The sequence below is a fragment of the Phalacrocorax aristotelis genome, chromosome 10, assembly GCF_949628215.1.
Source record: "Phalacrocorax aristotelis chromosome 10, bGulAri2.1, whole genome shotgun sequence".
Taxonomy (NCBI): Eukaryota; Metazoa; Chordata; class Aves; order Suliformes; family Phalacrocoracidae; genus Phalacrocorax; species Phalacrocorax aristotelis.
The window spans coordinates 6,992,601-7,011,229 of NC_134285.1; the positions used below are offsets into that span (position 1 = coordinate 6,992,601).

At 45.3% G+C, this 18,629-nt stretch overlaps 1 protein-coding gene across 4 annotated transcripts in view; it reads left to right on the forward strand.

The window, feature by feature from the left end:
- ADAP1 (ArfGAP with dual PH domains 1) overlaps positions 1-18,629 on the forward strand; it is a 62,334-nt gene that overhangs the window by 10,712 nt on the left and 32,993 nt on the right. For 3 of the 4 annotated variants that reach the window (XM_075104991.1, XM_075104990.1, XM_075104992.1), the window contains exons 2-4: positions 288-418; positions 1,966-2,057; positions 12,848-12,930. The exons of the other annotated variant lie outside the window; for it this stretch is intronic. In XM_075104991.1, coding sequence (XP_074961092.1) covers positions 288-418; positions 1,966-2,057; positions 12,848-12,930 — 306 coding nt within the window. The remainder of the gene's footprint in view (positions 1-287; positions 419-1,965; positions 2,058-12,847; positions 12,931-18,629) is intronic. 4 annotated transcript variants of the gene reach the window in all.

The following is an 18,629-nucleotide window of genomic DNA, read 5'->3' on the forward strand; positions in this document are numbered from 1 at the left end:
TCTCGGGCATATGCAGTTGTCTGTATATTGGGTTTTTGTGAATAGCTGTTGCACCTGAGATTGCAAATCTGTTAACTGTTAGTGTAATTGGTATAGCTATCAATATAAACAAACACAGATCTGTATTTTGCTTGTGTATTTATATGATGCCTTTAAAATCAGGGAACCCTGACCTGGAGACTCCTGAACTCCCCTGCCATGCCCTGTCCTGCTCCATCTATCCTTCCTTCTGTGCTGGATCCGACAGACCAGTCAAGTGCAATTCTGTCTTTCCTTCTTGCTTTCAGACCCGGACTGGGCATCCCACAGCCTAGGGATCTTCATCTGCTTGAATTGTTCAGGAATCCATCGCAATATTCCCCAAGTCAGCAAAGTGAAGTCAGTCCGTCTGGATGACTGGGATGATGCTCAAGTGGAGGTATGTGCCAGGACTGTGGACTTGAAGTACCAGTGGGTTTGGATTGCTGCATTTTACCAGCAAAGCTGTAAAACGGTGTCCTTTTAAAGATGCCACAACAAACATGATTTCAGAAAGCATGTCTAGATAATTCCTGAATGTGGGTATGAGGTCCATGATGCTGATGGAAAAATGGCATAGCCATTTCATGAAGGAGTTGTGAGGGTTCCCCCCACCTATAAAAATATCAATTAAATAGAGTGTATAGAAATTACTAAACTTAAATGAATTGCCTTCTGTTTCACATGTTACCTCTAGCCGAGACTAGACAATAGGCTAGACCTCTAGTCTACCACCCCTGCCCAGCTCGGCTCTTTCTGCCTTTGTTCCTCTTAGCATGGAAGACTCTCAAACTCACATCTTGAAGAATTGAACCTTCACAGCATAAATTCTGTATTTATGCAAGATGCCTGCCTGTGTTTAGGTGAGGTTGCTAAAGGCAAGCCTACCCAGGAAACCTATATGCTTTGACTATTGGTGTCTTTAAAGGCATGAAGAAAGCTACCAGTCATTGATTTTTATCTTGTATATTGTAGATTTGAGTTTTTTTCTGAAAGCCACAGCTTGTAGAGTCATGTGTTTTAGGAGGAAAATAAGTCTTTGAGTTGCATGGGTTTTCCCTTCCTGGTTTTTTTTGAGAATAGAATGAATATGTAAACTCAAGAAGCTCAAAAACATGAAAATAATGAAAAGAAAATCTTGGGAGGGGTGGGGAGGGGGGAATCTTAGCTGCTTGTTCTGCTTGTGTGTTTGGTGTTTGATGCAAGACAAAACATATTTAGCATGGCTGCCTGGAAAAGGATGGGTTTTTTACACTTAGAAAGAGATTTCATTAAATAAAACTTATCAATAGGGAAATAGGTGGTTTTGTTTGCAATGTTCTCAACTAGCCATTTTTATAAGAGGTCAGAAGGAAAGGAGGGCTGTCAGGGCAGATAGAATGTATTTATTTATTTGTTTGTTTTTAAGACTTCAAGTTCCTTTCTGAGGTTGCTGGCATGGCTTTGCAAAAATAAATTTATCCTTTTGGAACAAGTGATGTGATCCAAAGCAAAGGGCGTATTGTCAGAGACTGTTACCTTGCTGGAGCCGTAACGCACAGAGACTCAAAGTTAGTGTTGGGTTTTGCCCTCTGGTCGCCTGATTTCTGTGCTGGATTCCCTGGCAGCCATCTCATCCCATGCCTGTGAGTGGGAAATACCACCGTGTGCTGCCTTTTCCGCTCCTGTTTGGACCAGTGGGGATCGTGCGCATGTGACTGGGACACAGACCGGTCCCCAGCGTTGTATTAGGCTCAGGGGGAGCCCTGGCAATAACAATATTAATTTCTGAGCCCTGGTTTGCAGGCACAGGCTTTACAGCATCCCTTCTGTGCACAGTCCCATGGAAACCTCAGTAAGTGAACACAGGCTCCATCCCAATAATTTTATTACTCTCTAGAGACAAAGGAGGACAAGGGAAAATACCGTTAATATTTTTTAATTCTTTCTGTGTTCTTCTTTTCACAGTTTATGGCTTCAAATGGAAACAATGTAGCAAAAGCAAAATATGAATCTAAAATGCCACCATTTTATTACAAGCCAACGTTTCTTGACTGTCAGTAAGTAAATACCTTTGCTGGTAAACACCATTTATTTGTTTGTGCAGCTGCAGCCTCTGTAATATTTTAGTTTCAGCATCATACATTTATTTTTTTTAGCCACAAAGGAGGTTTCATTTATAAAAGGCTCTGAAAATCTTTGTTCTTCTGCGTGCATATGGTAGAGTTTATACTGTGTGTGGGATCTTATTAAATAAGTACAGTTGAGATGATGCAGGGAAATCAATAGTTTGTCTGTTCTGCAGACTCTTCCAAGCTTCTAAAGCTACAGAAATGCCAATTTCTACCTATTGATTTCCTCTGCCTCTTCAGATAGTCCTTCTGCATCAAAACAGAACTTGCTTATCCGCTATATGAGATGCTAGGTAACTTGTAATACAAAAATACTGGGGTTTAGTGCCAAAGTGGTGGATTTTCTTCTTCTGCCTAAGTGACAAATAATATCCTCTATGAAGATGAGTGAAAACATATTGTCTCCCTCACAGCATAGAGTAAACCTTCCTAGTAAGCTGGGGAAGAATTTGTAGACCAAGAGGGCTGAGCAGCCAGAATGTGCTGTACCATCCAGGGTGCAAGCAAATGAGCTGAAATTGGGTTTTAGGGACCAGTCCTGCAGTGTACCCAGGGGGTTTTGCATCTTTAAAACCAGTCTTCAGAGAGGGTCTGGAGGGCGTAATTTCCAGACCCAGTACTTTAGTATTAGCAAGGGGCTGAGTACTGGTCCCCAAGATCCCTCCCGATATTGCTGCTTTAACTGGGTGTCACTAGTTGAAGAGGGAGGTGTGGTTCGGTGGCGTGCAAGTTGTGTGAAAGCAGTGTGCTCTGAGCAGCCGAGTGATGTATTCAAGCATTGTAAGAGGTGCCCAAAACAGAAGTACACAAGGGTTCCTAGGACTCCCTGTGTGAGATGCTAGCCTTTGAGTAGGAAGGCTCTGCTCTGTTCCCCAAATCTGAAATAATACTGAAGGTGGGCCAAAGGGTTCATGAATACCTAGGCTTATCCTCTAGGTGACTTTATACTTTCAGTCTTCTTGTAATAGCTGTTAGGGAGATTTATTGTCTTCCTGCATCATGCAAAAAGCCTTTCCTAGTAAAGACAAAAGACCTCTGAAGTATCTTCCAGATGAATCCCTTACCGACTACTTGATGATGCTTGAATGCTAAATCTGGGAAGGCCAGGTGTGAGCAGCACTGCCTGGCCTGACAATAAAAAACCCCGTCCATTCATGCAGTGTTCCCAGATCTTGGTTTTGGTCTAAAACAGCTTCTGGCAGTGGCTTCCACGGTTCTTACAAGTACAGAAATTATCTGAGAATTGGCAAAGCCACTGGGTATTGTGGAGGGGGATGCTCTGTGTGCGGTGTGATTATCTTGCTAGGATTATTTTTCTCAAGGAAAAAAAGCCTCAGCCTCTTACCTTTCCTGTTGTTGGTTCACCTCTGCCTTCGTGGGAAGGAGCCCAAGGAGAAGCTGCCAGGAAGGTGCTCCTAGTTGGAGTGGTCCTGCAGGTCCAGGGCAGGAGATGGTGAAAATTCAGCTGGACGTGACAGTGCCGTTGTGTTTGGTTTGTTGGTGGTTTTTTTTTTTCCTTCATTTCAGAGAAACAGCTTCAGCAAAGTGACTTTTTGTTTGTTTTAAAACCTGTGTCTCCCAAGGCAGAGAGAGGGAAAAACCTCCATAGTTTAACTGTGTTGGGGGTTTAGGACCTTTCAGGTTCTCCTACCTCGAACAGGCCTTCAAGCATCACCGCTGGGTCCTGGCTTAGGGAGGGTGGGGAAGATGCTTCATGTGGGGTTTCCTGGGGACTTGGAAGTGCATGTGTAAATGAGGATCTGAAAAGTCAGGGCTGTGATTTAGTAAGGACTAATGGAAAAACGATGTCTCAAACCTGGAGGAGGTGGAGGGGACTTGTGACACTCAAGGACAAAATCTGCCTGCTCCTGCCTGTCCATACCCAGACAACAGCATTGCTCTTCACCTGTCACAGGTGAGGCTCCTTACTTTCCTGCAGGCTTTGGTGTGACACTGACCCATCCACCTCCATGCACAAAATCTTGCTTCTTTCTCCCCTGACCAGCTGAGCTGGCAGCCCAAGGACATGTATCCTCTTATTGCAGGGTTTGGTGGCCAGAGTTTTATGATGCATGTCTCAGCACCTCAGTGGGGTCTATGGGGCCCCTTGCAGATGGCTCTAGCATCCTTCTCAACCCTGTGTTTCCTTCATCTTGCTGTCTAAATAGATTGTACTTCCTAAATGGTGCATCTACAAAAGGAAAATCACTGATAATTTCTCCCTTGCTTCTCCACAGAGTTGGGCTGAAACAAAGTATTTTGGCAGAGCATTATTCGTGCTTATGTCCTTTGCCTTCTCCTTAGTGTCTCTTTGATACAAGGGAGAAGGGCGCCCCAAGCTCCCCACGCTCCCCAGACAGCAGAGTCTGTCAGCAGTTGGGAGGTGGATACCATCCTTGGCGAAAGGTATTGTCATGGTACTGAGCGGATCCAGTACCACATTTGTATTGCTGAGCTCCAAAATCCCAGCAGTCGGCTGTGCTGTTTGGAGACTTGCGTGTACATGTGATGTTAAGGGTGGAGAACCAAGATTTTTCACCTAGTTATCGTTCGTAGGGGAAATACAATTCTAGGGGATTTTAATTTTGTTTACTCTTAAGGCTCAGTTAAATTCAATTAGATGTTTTACTCCAGCCTTAGCTGCTGTTCTGTCCTTATGGGGCAAGGGTCCATTTGATATTCAGGTTGTTAAGGAGCAGAGTCCTGATTCTTCTCCATGCCCCATCCCAGTCCGAGGGGGTGCAGAGCTTGTGCGTGGGGAGCCTGCCTGGAAGTGGGGCAGGTCCTTCTGCCGCTTGGTGCAAATCGCACCCAACTCTCCTTGCATGGGTCAGCCTGCGAGATGGCGAAAGCTCGCCCTGCGGCTCAGGCAGCTTAGAGACCACAAGCATTTTCATTCCTTCTGCTGTCGGGCTGGCAGAAATGTCAGTGGCTGGTTCTGTGCTTGGTTGGTTTGGCTTCCTTTGATAATGCGGCTCAGGCTTTGCTGCTACGATATTTTTCTTCCTCCATCCTGTGGTGCAGTTGCACTCCGGGGAGCTTTGCTGAGCGGTGGCCGAGTTCCAACCGCAGCCCCATCAAAGCTGTCTGCGAGCACGGAGGGACTGTGCTGGCACTTGGCCGGCGGCGCTGGGGCGTCCGCTCTATCTGCAGCCCTTCCTGATGCCCAGTGGAGAGGCACATTGCTGGGCTTATAACCTGTGAGAGACAGGAGCAGGAGGGTTAAGGTGTGGTTTTTATATGTTGTTTCTTTTTCATTATTGATTGGTTGGGAGGATGAGGCAAGGCTAATCTTCCTGCAAGCAGCTGGAAGACCAATTTCTGGCCTTTCTGTGCTCCCAACTTGTGCTTGCTTTGCATTAGGACAATTTTCAGCCTGGGTGCCCTGATTTCTGAACTGATCCTGGAGCTCTGCTTCTGTAGGTGTTTCCCAGACCGGCGCTGCTGGTGTCTGCAATAGCAGCAGGGTGCATTGGGTTAGATGCGGCCTCTTGCAGTAACAGATCTCCTTCTGACACTGCTGCAGTATAAGCAGCTGTGGGTATGTTGCATGTTGGGAATGTTTCAAGGATGGTGTGCCAGGGTGTATTTTTCTTTCTCTAGTTAGAGGCTCTCTGTGCCTTTCAACAGATACATGCTAAACAAGAGCAGGGGAGTGCTGCTTTTTAAAGTGGTATATATTTAGCTTTCTCCCCGCCTCGCTGCAGTCCAGTCACTGCAATAGCGTGAGTTGTTCTCAGCTCGCAGCCCTGGGTAGCAATTGCAACGGATGGCACCTCCATCCAGCACTGGCACTGTGCCGTTGTGTGCCGACCCACGTTCTGCAGCATCAAAAGGTTTTGATGCTTCCAATTACAACAGCCCGTACTGGCCGGCTGCAGCGGCTGGGCAGGCTTTGTGGGACCTGCCCTCAGGCTTGGCGCAGCGGGATGCTAACATACGAGCTGTAATAAGGACAGGCTGTTTGTTCATTTGAAGCTTCTTAATTTTATAATGCTACTTCTGGAATCTCTCTATTTTGGTTGCTTGAAGAATTGCAAAGTTCAGAGCAAGAGAAAAGTGCTGCAGCGCCAGCTTGTTCTTATTCCTTCTTGCCTATCATGTTGTGTTTGACTCCCTGAGAAATACGTGGTGTTTGCCTGCTGCGTTTGGCTTCTTCAACCCCACTGTGGCTTCCTGGCTCTGTCAGACTCTTGGCAAAGGTTAGAGAAGTTGGAGGGGTGCTCTGGAATTGCCCAGGGAAGATTTACCAGCTGCGCATAGGAAAAGAAACCACCCAGCCAAAAAAAAAAAAATCCCCTTCTGTCTTCTCCTCTCATCTTCTGTTTGCCAGCAACTCGGCCCATGCATCGGGAGCAGTGAGCAGAGCAGCCAACTTCTGTGCCACTGGGGAGTCCCTGAGGCTGAAATGAATCCCAGACTCTGGGATGTTTCTATGCCACCAGAGCGTTGGTCCAAAGAGCCTTGGGTGAGGAACTTAAACCACAAAAACCCTCTTTGGATGGTCATGAGTGATCACGGCCCAGCTTTGTACGCCATGGCAGCAGACTGAGAGCTGTAGAACAGCCTTTTCTGGGTCAGATACACTGCAAGCACATGGCTGAGTTTTGAGTCACCAGTGAGCAACAGGGGTAGCATTGCTTTTGAGTAAAAGCAAAGGAAAGAGGCTTTGTTCAGCCATATGCTTGGCTGAAAACTGATGGAGAAGATGGAGATAAGCTCTTACTGGGCTTTTGCAGTACTGGAAGTACATCCATGTTCCTGCCCAATACTTAACGTCATTTTTCCGATGCCTTTTTGCTTGACTCGGGAACACAGAGCATCATTCTGCGGAACAGTGTATGAGCTGCAGTGCATTGCTCTGCTCCTCTCTCCATGCTTGGATAAGTGGGAGCTACATCTGCTTCTTATGCAGAACACTTAAATATACTGACTGGCAGAACGTTTGAGTACCTTGGTTAGAAAAATGGGGCAGAATGAACTGGCATGAGTTGTACTGGGTGGTTGTCTTATCTGGAAGGGGATGAGATACCAGTCAGAGGGAGGATGTATCCCAGTGAGGCTCACATCTTGAGGAGTCATCTATATAGTCATCTGAAGAAGAACAGTTGTTAGCAGAAGTGGCTCACTCTGTTATGGTATGATTAAAATATGTGGAGAGAAAATTGACTAGTAAATCCCTGGTTTTTTGTGGGGGCCTTTGGTGTTTTTTTTGGGGGGCGTGGGGGTGGGGGGTGTTTTCCTGCCCCTAGTTTATTGTTTAAAGTTTGACTTATTTGGTAGAGGAGCTACCAAGCTGACCATCTCAGTCTGGTGTCTGAAGGTCAGTGTGCTCCCCTCCCCTCCCATGCGTGGGGCATAATGATGGTCAAGGATGCAAACTTCTCACCTGGTCTCCTCTTCTTCTGTCACCTCCTTTTGCTGGTACTTTATAGATAAACTTCCTTAATGCTTAATGTCCAGAGGCCTAAAGTTGAGTGTTTTGCTCTGGCTCCTACTTATTAAGGGTCTTCAGATTTTACATCCGTGGCTTTCAAAAGTGCCTGATGTCTTGGGTGTAAAGCTTGAGGTGCTACAGTGTGGCTTCTCAGAGTGGCTTCCCATCAGTTCCCAAGTGGTGGAGCCTCCTTTGGTGGCTCAAACTGGGCATTCAGCCTCAGGAAGCCTCTGCCCGAGCATCACTCTGCTGTTAGCCAAGTGCCTGAGATCCACCCGCTCTTTCAGTCCCAACTGACTGTGGGGTCTTTTCTGCTTGTCATTCATTTTCTCTTTGTTGTTAGCACATAAGCCTGTTAATTCGCTTCAATTGCCTTAATTTCCAAAGGAAATTGCTACAAGCTTAAGATAGTACCAACACAGGCTGTTTCCTACATGTTTTTAATCTGTGTTTAGCCATTCTGAAAAATAATGTTGTGGTAAACTGGACTGTGCATGTAAAACAACCAAACAAAAAAGGAACCAGTTAGCATTTTAACTATGTTATGATTTTGCGTACTCAAATTCGGCTTTAAGTTCTTCAAATCCATAATGCAAGATTTTTATGTCTTGATAGCCAAGACCCCTGTCTTTTTGCTCTTCTCCAAAAGTTTGCTGTTGGCCACTGGTCTTGGGAGGGGGGAAGATGGCTCATCACTCCTGGAGCTCTGCAAGCTGAGGAGATGCACAGAGCACCTATAAGAAGCCCCCCATCAGTCTCATGCCTCCACAAAGCCATTTAAAAGAAGTCCTCGCAGCGAGGACGTGCCACATAGGAAGAGATGTGGAGGCAGGGTGTGAAGCTAGACGGGCTTTTAGTCTGCGCTGCAGTGGTTTTCCTTGCAGTCTGAGTGAAAATTTGGACTCGGACTTAAAATTTCATTAAAACAGTCGTTTGACAGAAACTTGGCATAGCTGTGTCCACAGAGCTGTCTGTGCAAAGCAGATTGTTTTTTGCTGGAAAAACCTCTGACAAATTCCAGAAGCTACAAATTTGTGTTTTGGAATGGCGTTGATGGATGACATTAATTTCTTTTGTCTTTGTTGGAATTGATGGTGGCTTACAAAAATGCGATCAGAGGGTGGTAGTGGATGGTGTTTGAAGTCTTTTGGGCCACTTTCACCTCTGGCTGGGACTTCTTGTCTGTCATAGGTCTCCAAAAAGCTGTAGCAGCCATCTTAGCAGTCTGTGGTGTGTGCACTGTAGTGAGTCCTAGGAAAGGCAGCCCAACTGAGGGTCTTGGGTAACAATAAATTGGAGACTATAAATTTGGCTGTCCAGCACTCCTCCATAGAGTGCAGTGAAGCCACGCAGGCACAGTTTGATATTAAACTGCTTGAACAGCTTTTCCCGTGGTGTTTTTTGCTGTGAGCGAAAGCCTTTGAATATGTGGGACCAAGATAAAATTTCTCCACTGGCTTCTTCTGAAACCTTGCTTGCTGGCCCTTTGACAGAGAGTACTTGTTTTCATGTGGGTGGCCAGGCAACCAAACAAGTACCTAAAATGAGATTTGGAGCTGTTGGTGTTGGCGGTGCTTTGTCAGCCTCTGGACTTGCTGCCTCCCCGTTGCAGCCCAGTTCTGTTCCATTTGGGGGACAAATTTTCCCTTATTGTGTTGAAAATGTGTTTTTTTCCTTAGGGTTTTGTTTTTTGGTGGGGTGGTTTTGGTTTTTTTTCTTTGCTCCCAGGTTTTTATCTTGATAATTACAAAGGCCTTTCTGTTCTAATTGCCAGAGAATGACACATTCCCCGTAACCAGCAGCCTGCCAGACTTTAGGTGGGCTGTTAAAGCTTTTGGAGTTGATCCCAAAAACTGTGCATCTCCACAGTTTAGGAATGATGCACTTATATTTTTCTAACAAACATGAACGGAGTATTGGCTGTATTATCCCATCACCAGAAATGCAATAAAATACCATGAGGCTGTTGCTACTGTCCTTTCTGTTCACAGAACTCCTGTTGATATCAAAAGAGGGGTTTGGATGGAGGGTCCTGTATACAGCATGCAATGTCCACCCTGGGTTATTTACACACATGTTCACCTCAGGAAAAATACATTTCAACCAAAACACAGCAACAGATGTTTAAAAGGCCCCTGAAGGCATACTTAAAATGAAATGGAGATCACATCTGAAGTCCACTGAAACAGTGGAGAAGACTGTATGGCTTGAGGGACCTCTGGATGGTCCCTGGCCTCCAACTGCTCTCAGATCCCATAGATACCAGGACAAATTCCTCCTCCTGTTATATTCATCCAAGCTGTGCCAGTGAAACTGGGGTTTAACACCAGACTCAAAAGCAGCTTTTTATGACAGGATTGCCTCCAGTCCATGACAGCGAGCATGGTCAAGTCCCTGCCCAGCTTCCCTGTTTCACTGAAGGGAGATGCTGGACTCCTCGCTGTCCTCGCTGGGTTTTTGTTTCAGTTTCTTTTGCTGGAGTTGTTCGGCTTTCTATAAATAACCACTGGAGCAGAAGCTGCAGCTACTGGCTTTGCACTGAGTTGTTCTAACCATGGGCTGCTCTTTGTGTATCTTGGTTTTTGGGAAATTCTTGCTGAAAGAGCCTGAGTTTGTGATGATGAGGAAAGGGGAAGAACATGTGAGCTGTCAGAAAGTGCTTGCTGTGAGCTTGGAAGGTGGCACAGCTGGAGTCCTGTCTGCTGTGGGAGTTGCCATCGGAGCCACTGGTGTTCCGGCTCAAATGCCGGAGAGGTTATCAAGAGCATTTTGCAGCTTCTCAGGATACCCCTTTGGGCGAGGTGCCTCACAGCTGCCCAGTTTGCGCTGTCTTGCACGAAAGCTGTGGAGATATTGAACCACCACTGTTGACAGTGTCACAGGAAATAAGTCACTGCAGAGCAGTGTTCCCTAAGGCGTGAGACCAGCAGAGTGTATCTGTTGTACTATCTGCATTATACAGCCAGAGTGTTTTCCCACTGCTGCACGTGAACCTTAATTTATACTGTATTTAAACATTTGTACTGGAAGGCTGACTTTCAGAGGCTCGGAACAGCTGCAGCTCCTGTTGAATCCGCTGAAGTCAGCTGGAGCCAAGGGTGCTGTGAATTTGCTTCCTTCTAGTTAAATCCTTAATCGTCTTGTTGAAAAGGTCCAGGTCTGGCTACAAGGATAACAAGCTGTCTGCAGCAGCCGGGCTGGAAAAACTGAAGGAAGGGTAACAGATTTTAAGTGTTTGCATTCATTTTATGATTAAATATGGGTAGCTTTGTTGATGAGCAGCAGAAGTATAGAACAGACAATTAAGTGCTACCTTTTGGGTCATCAGTCTTCTATGTTTGCAGGTTACCATGTTGTGGATACCAGATCCAGAAAGGGCATCCTGCTCAACCCAGAAGAGCCCCCTTGCATACTTCTACAAAACACATCTGAGCTTCCCGAGATGAACTGAAGATGGGTTGTACCCAAACCAGAGCGTAGCACAGGGTGACAGCAGAAGGGAGATGGGTGCTCATCTTCAGAGTTCACAGTCAAACTTGCAGATGTGTGTGTAACAACTAAAGATCAGTCATGAAAACAGGAACAGAAGGGGGAGAGGCAGACGTGGTGCATTATTTCTGTTACACCAGAAGCTCACAGTTGAGTTTTGGGTGCAGGGAAGCTGTGGCGCTCCCTGAGCCTTGTGGGAGAAGGCTGGTCCCCCAGCCTAGGAGATGAAATGATGGGTGGGACAAAATACATGTGATTATTTCTTCCTTTACTGCCAGGAAACCGATTACAGCCACAGCTCTCATTGAATTGTGTCTTGCAGATTTGATGAATGTGTTTGCTGTACCTGCAGATGAATGTTCATAAGCAATGTTAGTACACTTTTTTGAGCATTTCTGGAACGTGTCTGCTGAAAAGATAGCATTAAATTTGCATAGTCAGCAAAAAGGGAAAGGTGAAGCATATCGACATTTTTCACTGGCAGAGAAGTCGATGTGTTCAAGTGTGATGGGTTTTACAGAGCACACCCAATGCTGGGGGATCTTTTACTGTCACCCGCGCAGGCCACTTCAAAATGTCTGCTGTGAAGCTGGGGTGACACGTGTGTCTACTTCTGCGTGTGATTTCTGCCTGCTTGGGCTATTTGAGGTTCTAGGGCAATTAAGAACTAAGCGCAGTTAAAATGGTTTGAAGCAATTCCTAATATATTCAAGATCTAAACTAGTTCACTAGTTCCAGCACTCATGCTAAAATAAAATAGCAAAGAAGTATTTATAATCTTTGGGGTATTTTCTCCTTTTTGGAAGTTAAGGACTTGGTGTATAAATCATTGGTATAGTTTTCAACGTGAAAAGTAAGGGACTTTGTAATAGGCATGTTTCCTGGCATGCATCACGGATTTCTTCCTTAGACTTAGCAGTACAGGCTATGAGTTTGGAAGAGCTCTGCTGGTGTTTGGCTCCTGCGTTCCGCAGGGCTCGGCCCTCGCACCCTTACCCAGCCGCGTTCTCCTGGTCTTTTTGAGGCTTTTTCACTTTTCACATCCCAGTTCCTTCCAGGAGGTTGGCTAGGGCCTGGGATACGACTGCCCTATGTCCCTCTCACTTTGAAGAGGTCACCTCCACTTGAATTCCTGTTGTTCCTAGTCTGGGAGGTGTGTGACGGCCAGCAGCAAGCTCCACGTTCACCGAGTCACAAGTGTCACCCATCCTTGGGCTGGGCTTCCCCTCGCGGTTACGAGTATAATTTTAACCTGACACAACACAACTTTTTTTGAACAGCTGTCCATGCGTGACAAGGAGACATCTCTGCAGCTTCGACTGCTGAAAGGCCATCATGTAGATGTGTCGCACAAGGCATACCCAGCTTCTGCTTCCATATTGATAGCTTCAGGGCAAAGGTTTTTCTTCTGTATGCAGTTTGTTGGTTTTTTTCATTTGCTGATCCCATTTACTGAAGAATCTGGTCTGAGGAAATTAGGTTTAAAATCATTCATATACCGAGAGGATTTTGTACAGAGGCTGATTGGATGGGTGGGAATGGGCTATTCTGCTAAATCTGTAAATTTTATCTAATAAGTTTCCAATAAAATTGGATGTACAAGGGAACGATTTATTGTTGTCCAACAGTAAACTGAAGAAACCCTTGACTCCAGACTGTACATTGCAATTTTTGGAAGACTTTTAAATGACACTTGTATTTTGATTGAAGAATTAATGATTCTGGATTCTTCCTTAGTGTATCTGAGCCAATGTTTCCTTCTCTCTGTTTGGTTTTTTTTTTTTTCCTTCAGACTGCTGCGGGAACAGTGGATCAGAGCCAAATACGAACGGAAAGAGTTCATTCACAGCGAGAAGCAGGAGCCTTATTCTGCAGGTAGTGAAAGATATTTTTGGTAGATAAGTTTTTTGATATTCAGCACCTTTTTTTTTTTTTTGTTGTTTCTGTGTTCTTTATGTTGATTATTGCTCCTGTGTCACTGAATGGGAGGAGAAAGTGTGATCTTTTAGGAAAGATCCCTCCTGGCATTCCCTGCATTTCATTGGGAATATTGGGAATTTTAATATCTCATGGAAATAAATCAGTTATCAAGATACATATATCTTGATATCTTTCTGTTGACTTCCATGGGCTGTTCACCAACAGCAAGTCAGATAAAGTACCAGTGAGTTTGTTTCTGGTAGCAGAAGGCATGAAACTCGACTGAAATGGAGGTAAGGCTGTTTGTCTTATCAAGGTGATTTTTGTTTTAGAAAGATGAAGTAGGATTATTAGCATGGCTTGGTTAACGGTAGGTATGTGTGCCAGGGCCCCCACGCTTCCCAAATCTCTGTTACTGTCTTTCCACAACACTTCGTGTCGTCAGTGGGACCTGGTCTCCCTGTAGTATAATAGATGCACAGTGTTTTGCAATTGCAGAGACACAACACAGGTGACAGCTCGTTTCAGCACTCCCAGCACGATGGGCAGAGAGATGGTGGCCTTGCAAAGGGGTGGTTTAGCAGAGCAGTGGATCGGATTATTTTCTTATAGAAGGGCAGGATTTGAAGAGGAGACGTGGGGCTCGACTGTGTTCATTGTGTGGCTGTGCCAGCATAAGCACTGGCCTGAAAGTGCATTAAATTACCTGGGTATTTCTTTGCTATGTGTAAGTGGCATTTAATTTATTCTGCATATTAAGTAGTTGACACCAGCTATGTGCTTGGATGACTCTGGGATAATTTTATTACCAAAGACCATGTTACAGATGAAAGGTTAAAATATTATTTTCGTGCTGCTTTTCAAGACTAATAATAAGCAGGTAGCTCTAGCAGTTTGCTGTTATTAAAACCACAATTAAAATCTTATCTCATACATTCTCAGTTTGTTTAGAGCATTTCTGCTCAGCTGTTTTGTATACATGAGTGTGTGGGGGGTATCCATATTCACATATAGTACATTGTGAATGTTTTTATTTTAGACTTTCAAAGCGGTCTGCTGGAGTTGGACATGTTCTATTAACAGTAAATAGTTTGATTTCTTAGATAATTTTGGAATATAGCTGCCAACATGTGTATAATGTTCACCAGGAGAAATGTTTCCAGTTGATACCATGCAACTTCTAGCTGTAAAAGCTCGGATTCAACTAGGTCCTTCAGGGAAATGCATAATTTTAAGCACATGGTTAGTCCTTTCGACTACAAGAGGAGCACGTACCTGGTCAAAGCGAAGTAGGTGCTTCAGTGTGTGGGAGGAAGGACGGTGTGTTCACTAAACCCTGTCCCTACAGAGATGTTCCTCTGTGTGTTGGGACAGTTCTTGTATCGCTCGGGTGAAATGGGGTTGTTTTGTCATTGTGTCGTACGCGGAGCTGTACCACCAGTTTGCCCAGCTGGTGTAACCAGTGCCATCAAAGCTGGTCTGAACCGTGCCGTCCGTGGGCTCTCCAAGGCAGGCTGGAGCTTGGTGCTTGCAGAAGAAGCTCAGCCGCACCGCACGTCTCGGCTCTGCCCTCCTCGCTGCTTGCAGGGGTTGATACAGCTTAGTGGTCACACCAGTGGCTTGGAGGACGCACCCGGTGTGGGGTGGATCTCCTGCGCCTGATGATGCTGGGCTCAGCGCGGCTGGGAACCGCAGAGGATCTGGGCCATTGCTTTCCTCTAATGACCTCCTGAACTGGCTGTGAACGCACCGAGGCAGGACCGACACAAAGACGCCCTCCTGCCTGCTCCACATCCAGTTTGTGTCTCACTTGAATGTATGTGTATCTCTTTTTCTTTCTAATGCTGTCTTAGACCATTTTTTCTCACCATTCTGAATTCCCTGGAGGGGTGTTAGATTACCAGTTTCTAAGCATGAAACATTTTGTTGCTAATAGAGACGTTGGTATCCATTTTCTCATGTTTGATGGAAGATTTAATTCCATTTTCCAATCCCAGGGGCAATTTTGCATTCTGATATTTGTTCAATAATTGCATAAAAAATAACAAAATGTTATTTTTAAATAGTTTTGAGCAACATCCTTTTCAAGGCAGCCTGATGAAACCCTGGTCAGAATTCAGTGTCTTTCAGAAAATCCTTTGGGGAGAGACTGTCTGGAGCCAGTAGATGCCGAGCAGAAGCTGTTGTCGAACTGACAGACATAGGAGAAATGAGTCCTGGGACAGGAGTGTCAGATGTGCAGGTCAGAGTTGAGATAGTCATGCAGGGGAGCCTTGCAGGAGGATGCAGCAAACTCTTCAGCTGCTGATGAAGAGTACATATACGAGGTAGTGTGAGGTGCAAAGGCAACAGCTGCCCCAAAAGGTCTTTCATAGCCCCTGAACCGATGGGAAGCATCTGCCTTGTGAGATACAGAGCGGTGCAAGGTAGCAGAACCAGAACTGGGAAACAAAGATACTCTGTGTGTGCAGAAATCCCTGATGTGGGCAGCACTGAGCATGGAAGCCAGCTCTCGAGCCTCACCCTGGAGAGGAGCTGTGGCTGTAGATCCATAGGTCCTGGTTCAGTCCCTGCATCAGACGATCAGGTGTTCCCTCGGGGATGTGCTGTTGTACGCGTAGTCCCAGGTGTTACCCTCGGTAGAAGATTGCAGTGGAAATTCCTGTAAGGGAATTTTTAGAGAGTTTCTTGCTCCCCCAGGAAGCCTCAGGGCACCAGCCCGTGCACTATTCACAGCTTTCAGCTCCTCTGCTCCCATTTGGTTTTTCAAACTCTGATTTCATTCCTCCAAAAGAGCCATCGTTAATGAGTATATTAGTGCCATTGATCTTAGTGTGAGGAGTCAGTTTGAGTTCAGATAATGCAGGGAGATTAGTAAAACAGTGATTAAATGCTTCGGTGATCTGCTATCGATTCTTAGATACACCCGTTTATACATTTGAGCTCTTAATTCAGCTGTAGTATGAGCGCTAAATAATTTGTTCACCCTAGCCAGACTTTATGAAGCAAAACGTTATTTACACCCCAGCAATCCTGATTAACACCGCGGTCTGCGTCCCTTCTGCTAAAGATACGTTTGTTGCACAACACCACAGAATAATACCAGTTTTAAGAGCCTCACATTAACATGTTTCATGTTGGCTTTATTCCTTCTGATAAATGAACTGGCTAAATTACTGTCAGTCTCCAGCTAATTATCTCTTTTAATTGAGTTTAATGGGGCATGGGTGCTGAATTCTCCTAGAAACAGAGGATGGTTGTAATTGCTGTCAAAGTCTGGATCTGGTTCTCAAGGCAATTGAAAGGTTTGATAATTTTTAAAAAGATTTTGATCAATTTTAAAAAGCTTGCACATTTTCCCCTGCTGTTGATAGGCAACAGTAACGTTAATGCTTCCCAAAAGTCCTGCTGAAAGTTAATTCCTTTGGGTGCTTTTGATTCTTCTTAATCAAATGGATTTATTTTAACCAAGGGAGACATGGAGGAAGCAAAAGGGACCAGTGTTTGCAGGGCTGGAGCACTATAGTATTATAAAGTAGTCAAGGTGCAGCTGCTCTAACACATCTCAGGCCACAGACGAGGGAACAGGACATGCATGTGGCCAAGAAAGAGCAAAAGGGAGTCGTTTGCTCCTGTGAACTTGGCTTTGGTTACTGATGGACCCATCTTGTTACTGCTGGGATGTCAGTAGGAATTAATGCCCTGGGACGGGCTGAAGCCCAGCCTGGGAGGAGTTGTGGGCAGGGATAACACATCTTTGGGTCTTTGCTTGAACATTAGCAAATGAAGTAGGAGAGCTCTTGACACTAGGAACTTAATCTCTTAACGCTTGTCAGGAAAAATGGCTTAACTTCACCGATAGGACCATGAGAGCACCTATCCACGGGATGGATGTGGCTGGTGCAGTAGGAGGGGGCTGATGGGTATTTCCAGAAACAGACAGAGATGCCAGGCTTTGCAAAAGTAGTTGGCACCCTTTCCTTAAAAGCACTGCTTGAGATAATTCCGCAATGATTTATATGCTTTCCAGTGAGGCACAGGTTAAACTGGGCACAAACAGCGTCATCATTATGGCCTCAAGCTGCGTCAGGGGAGGTTTAGATTGGATATTAGGAAAAATGTCTTCACTGGAAGAGTGGTCAGGCATTGGAGCAGGCTGCCCAGGGAAGTGGGGGAGTCACTGTCCCTGGAGGTGTTCAAAACATGTGTAGATGTGGCACTTCAGGGCACGGTTTAGGAGGCCTGGGGGTGCTGGGTTGACAGTTGGCCTTGATGATCCTAGAGGTCTTTTCCAACCTTAATGATTCGATGATCAAATGCAGCTTTCTGCAGCTTTGCTGTGAATGCTGCCTTGTTGTGTTTCCTATAAATAGGACAGTAAATCCTACTGCTGTTAATTTATCAGATGGTGGAAGAGCAGTCAGGAACAGGAGAAGATTCATAGTAGGGTGCAGCTGATAAAAAGTGCTGCTACCAGCTCTGCACGCCCGTACAATTCCCTTGCAGTAGGACTAGGGAATGGTGGTTTCCCTCGCTCACAGCACATGTTGTTTCATATCCTTCACATTGAGATATTCGATTCCCAAAGGCATTCAGGATGGGAACGCATCATTTGCAAGGGAGAAGGATAATAAATGCCAACAAGCAACGCCACTTTCATTCTTTAGTCGTAGGAAGTTGAAGCTCCTCAGCTGATGGAAATAGTCATAGGTCCCATAAAAACAGTGGAGGAATTCACATTTACACCAGCTGAAGATTCAAACTCTATCCTTCAGCATGGAAGTTGGAGGAATCTTTGATTATTTGATTGGTAGTTATATAGCTGGGTAGGGTGGCCTGTCGGACTGCAGAGTAAGATAATGTGGTGTTACTGCAACCTTAGATGGCCTGAGCGCTTCCATTGGAAAACTGGGAAAGCAAGAAGATATCGGCAAGACCAGGCATATTAGCAAAGTCAAAGATGATCAGGGCTTTAGCCTCTGTTGGCGTGTATTCCTATATTTACAGCGCTGTGGACTAGGCCTTACTGTCATTATTCGGGTGAGCTCTCAGTTTACCCAGGTAGTTACAAAGGATAGTGTTTGTCTGAAGGTGTCTATTTGCTTGTATTATCTTCTGTCAGCACCCTGAAGATTACTTGGCTTATATGTTATTTTGTATTTGCCTGCAAATACGATGGCAAAATAAATTGAGACATGAAAGAATACCCTAAAATAGTAAAATCTGTTAATATGCACTTTCCATTCCATGTGGCTTTTGCATAATTTGGGCAGCAGTCTGAATTAATTTTCCTCTGCACTTGCACAGTTGGAAGGAGCTCTGACTGCAAAGCACTAGAGAAAATGCACGGGACATAAATACGTTCTTTCTCAGTGCGAGAAAGATACCCTTATTAGTTCAGTCTGACCCGCAGTGATGTAATGCAGTTTATTTTGGGCCTGATCAGACAAAGCGGTGAGCAGCGGTGCAGTTAAAACCCAATTATTTTAACTGACAGACCTCATCCTCTGCTGCCTCTTACCCCATTTCAGCTAGCTAGCGGGGAGCGACGAGTGTCAGAGTGACACCGGCTCTGCCATGTCTGTTTTTTACAACCTTCAGAAGCAAGCTCCTCTCTCCCTCTGCACACACCGCTGAATTACAGGGCTGAGCAG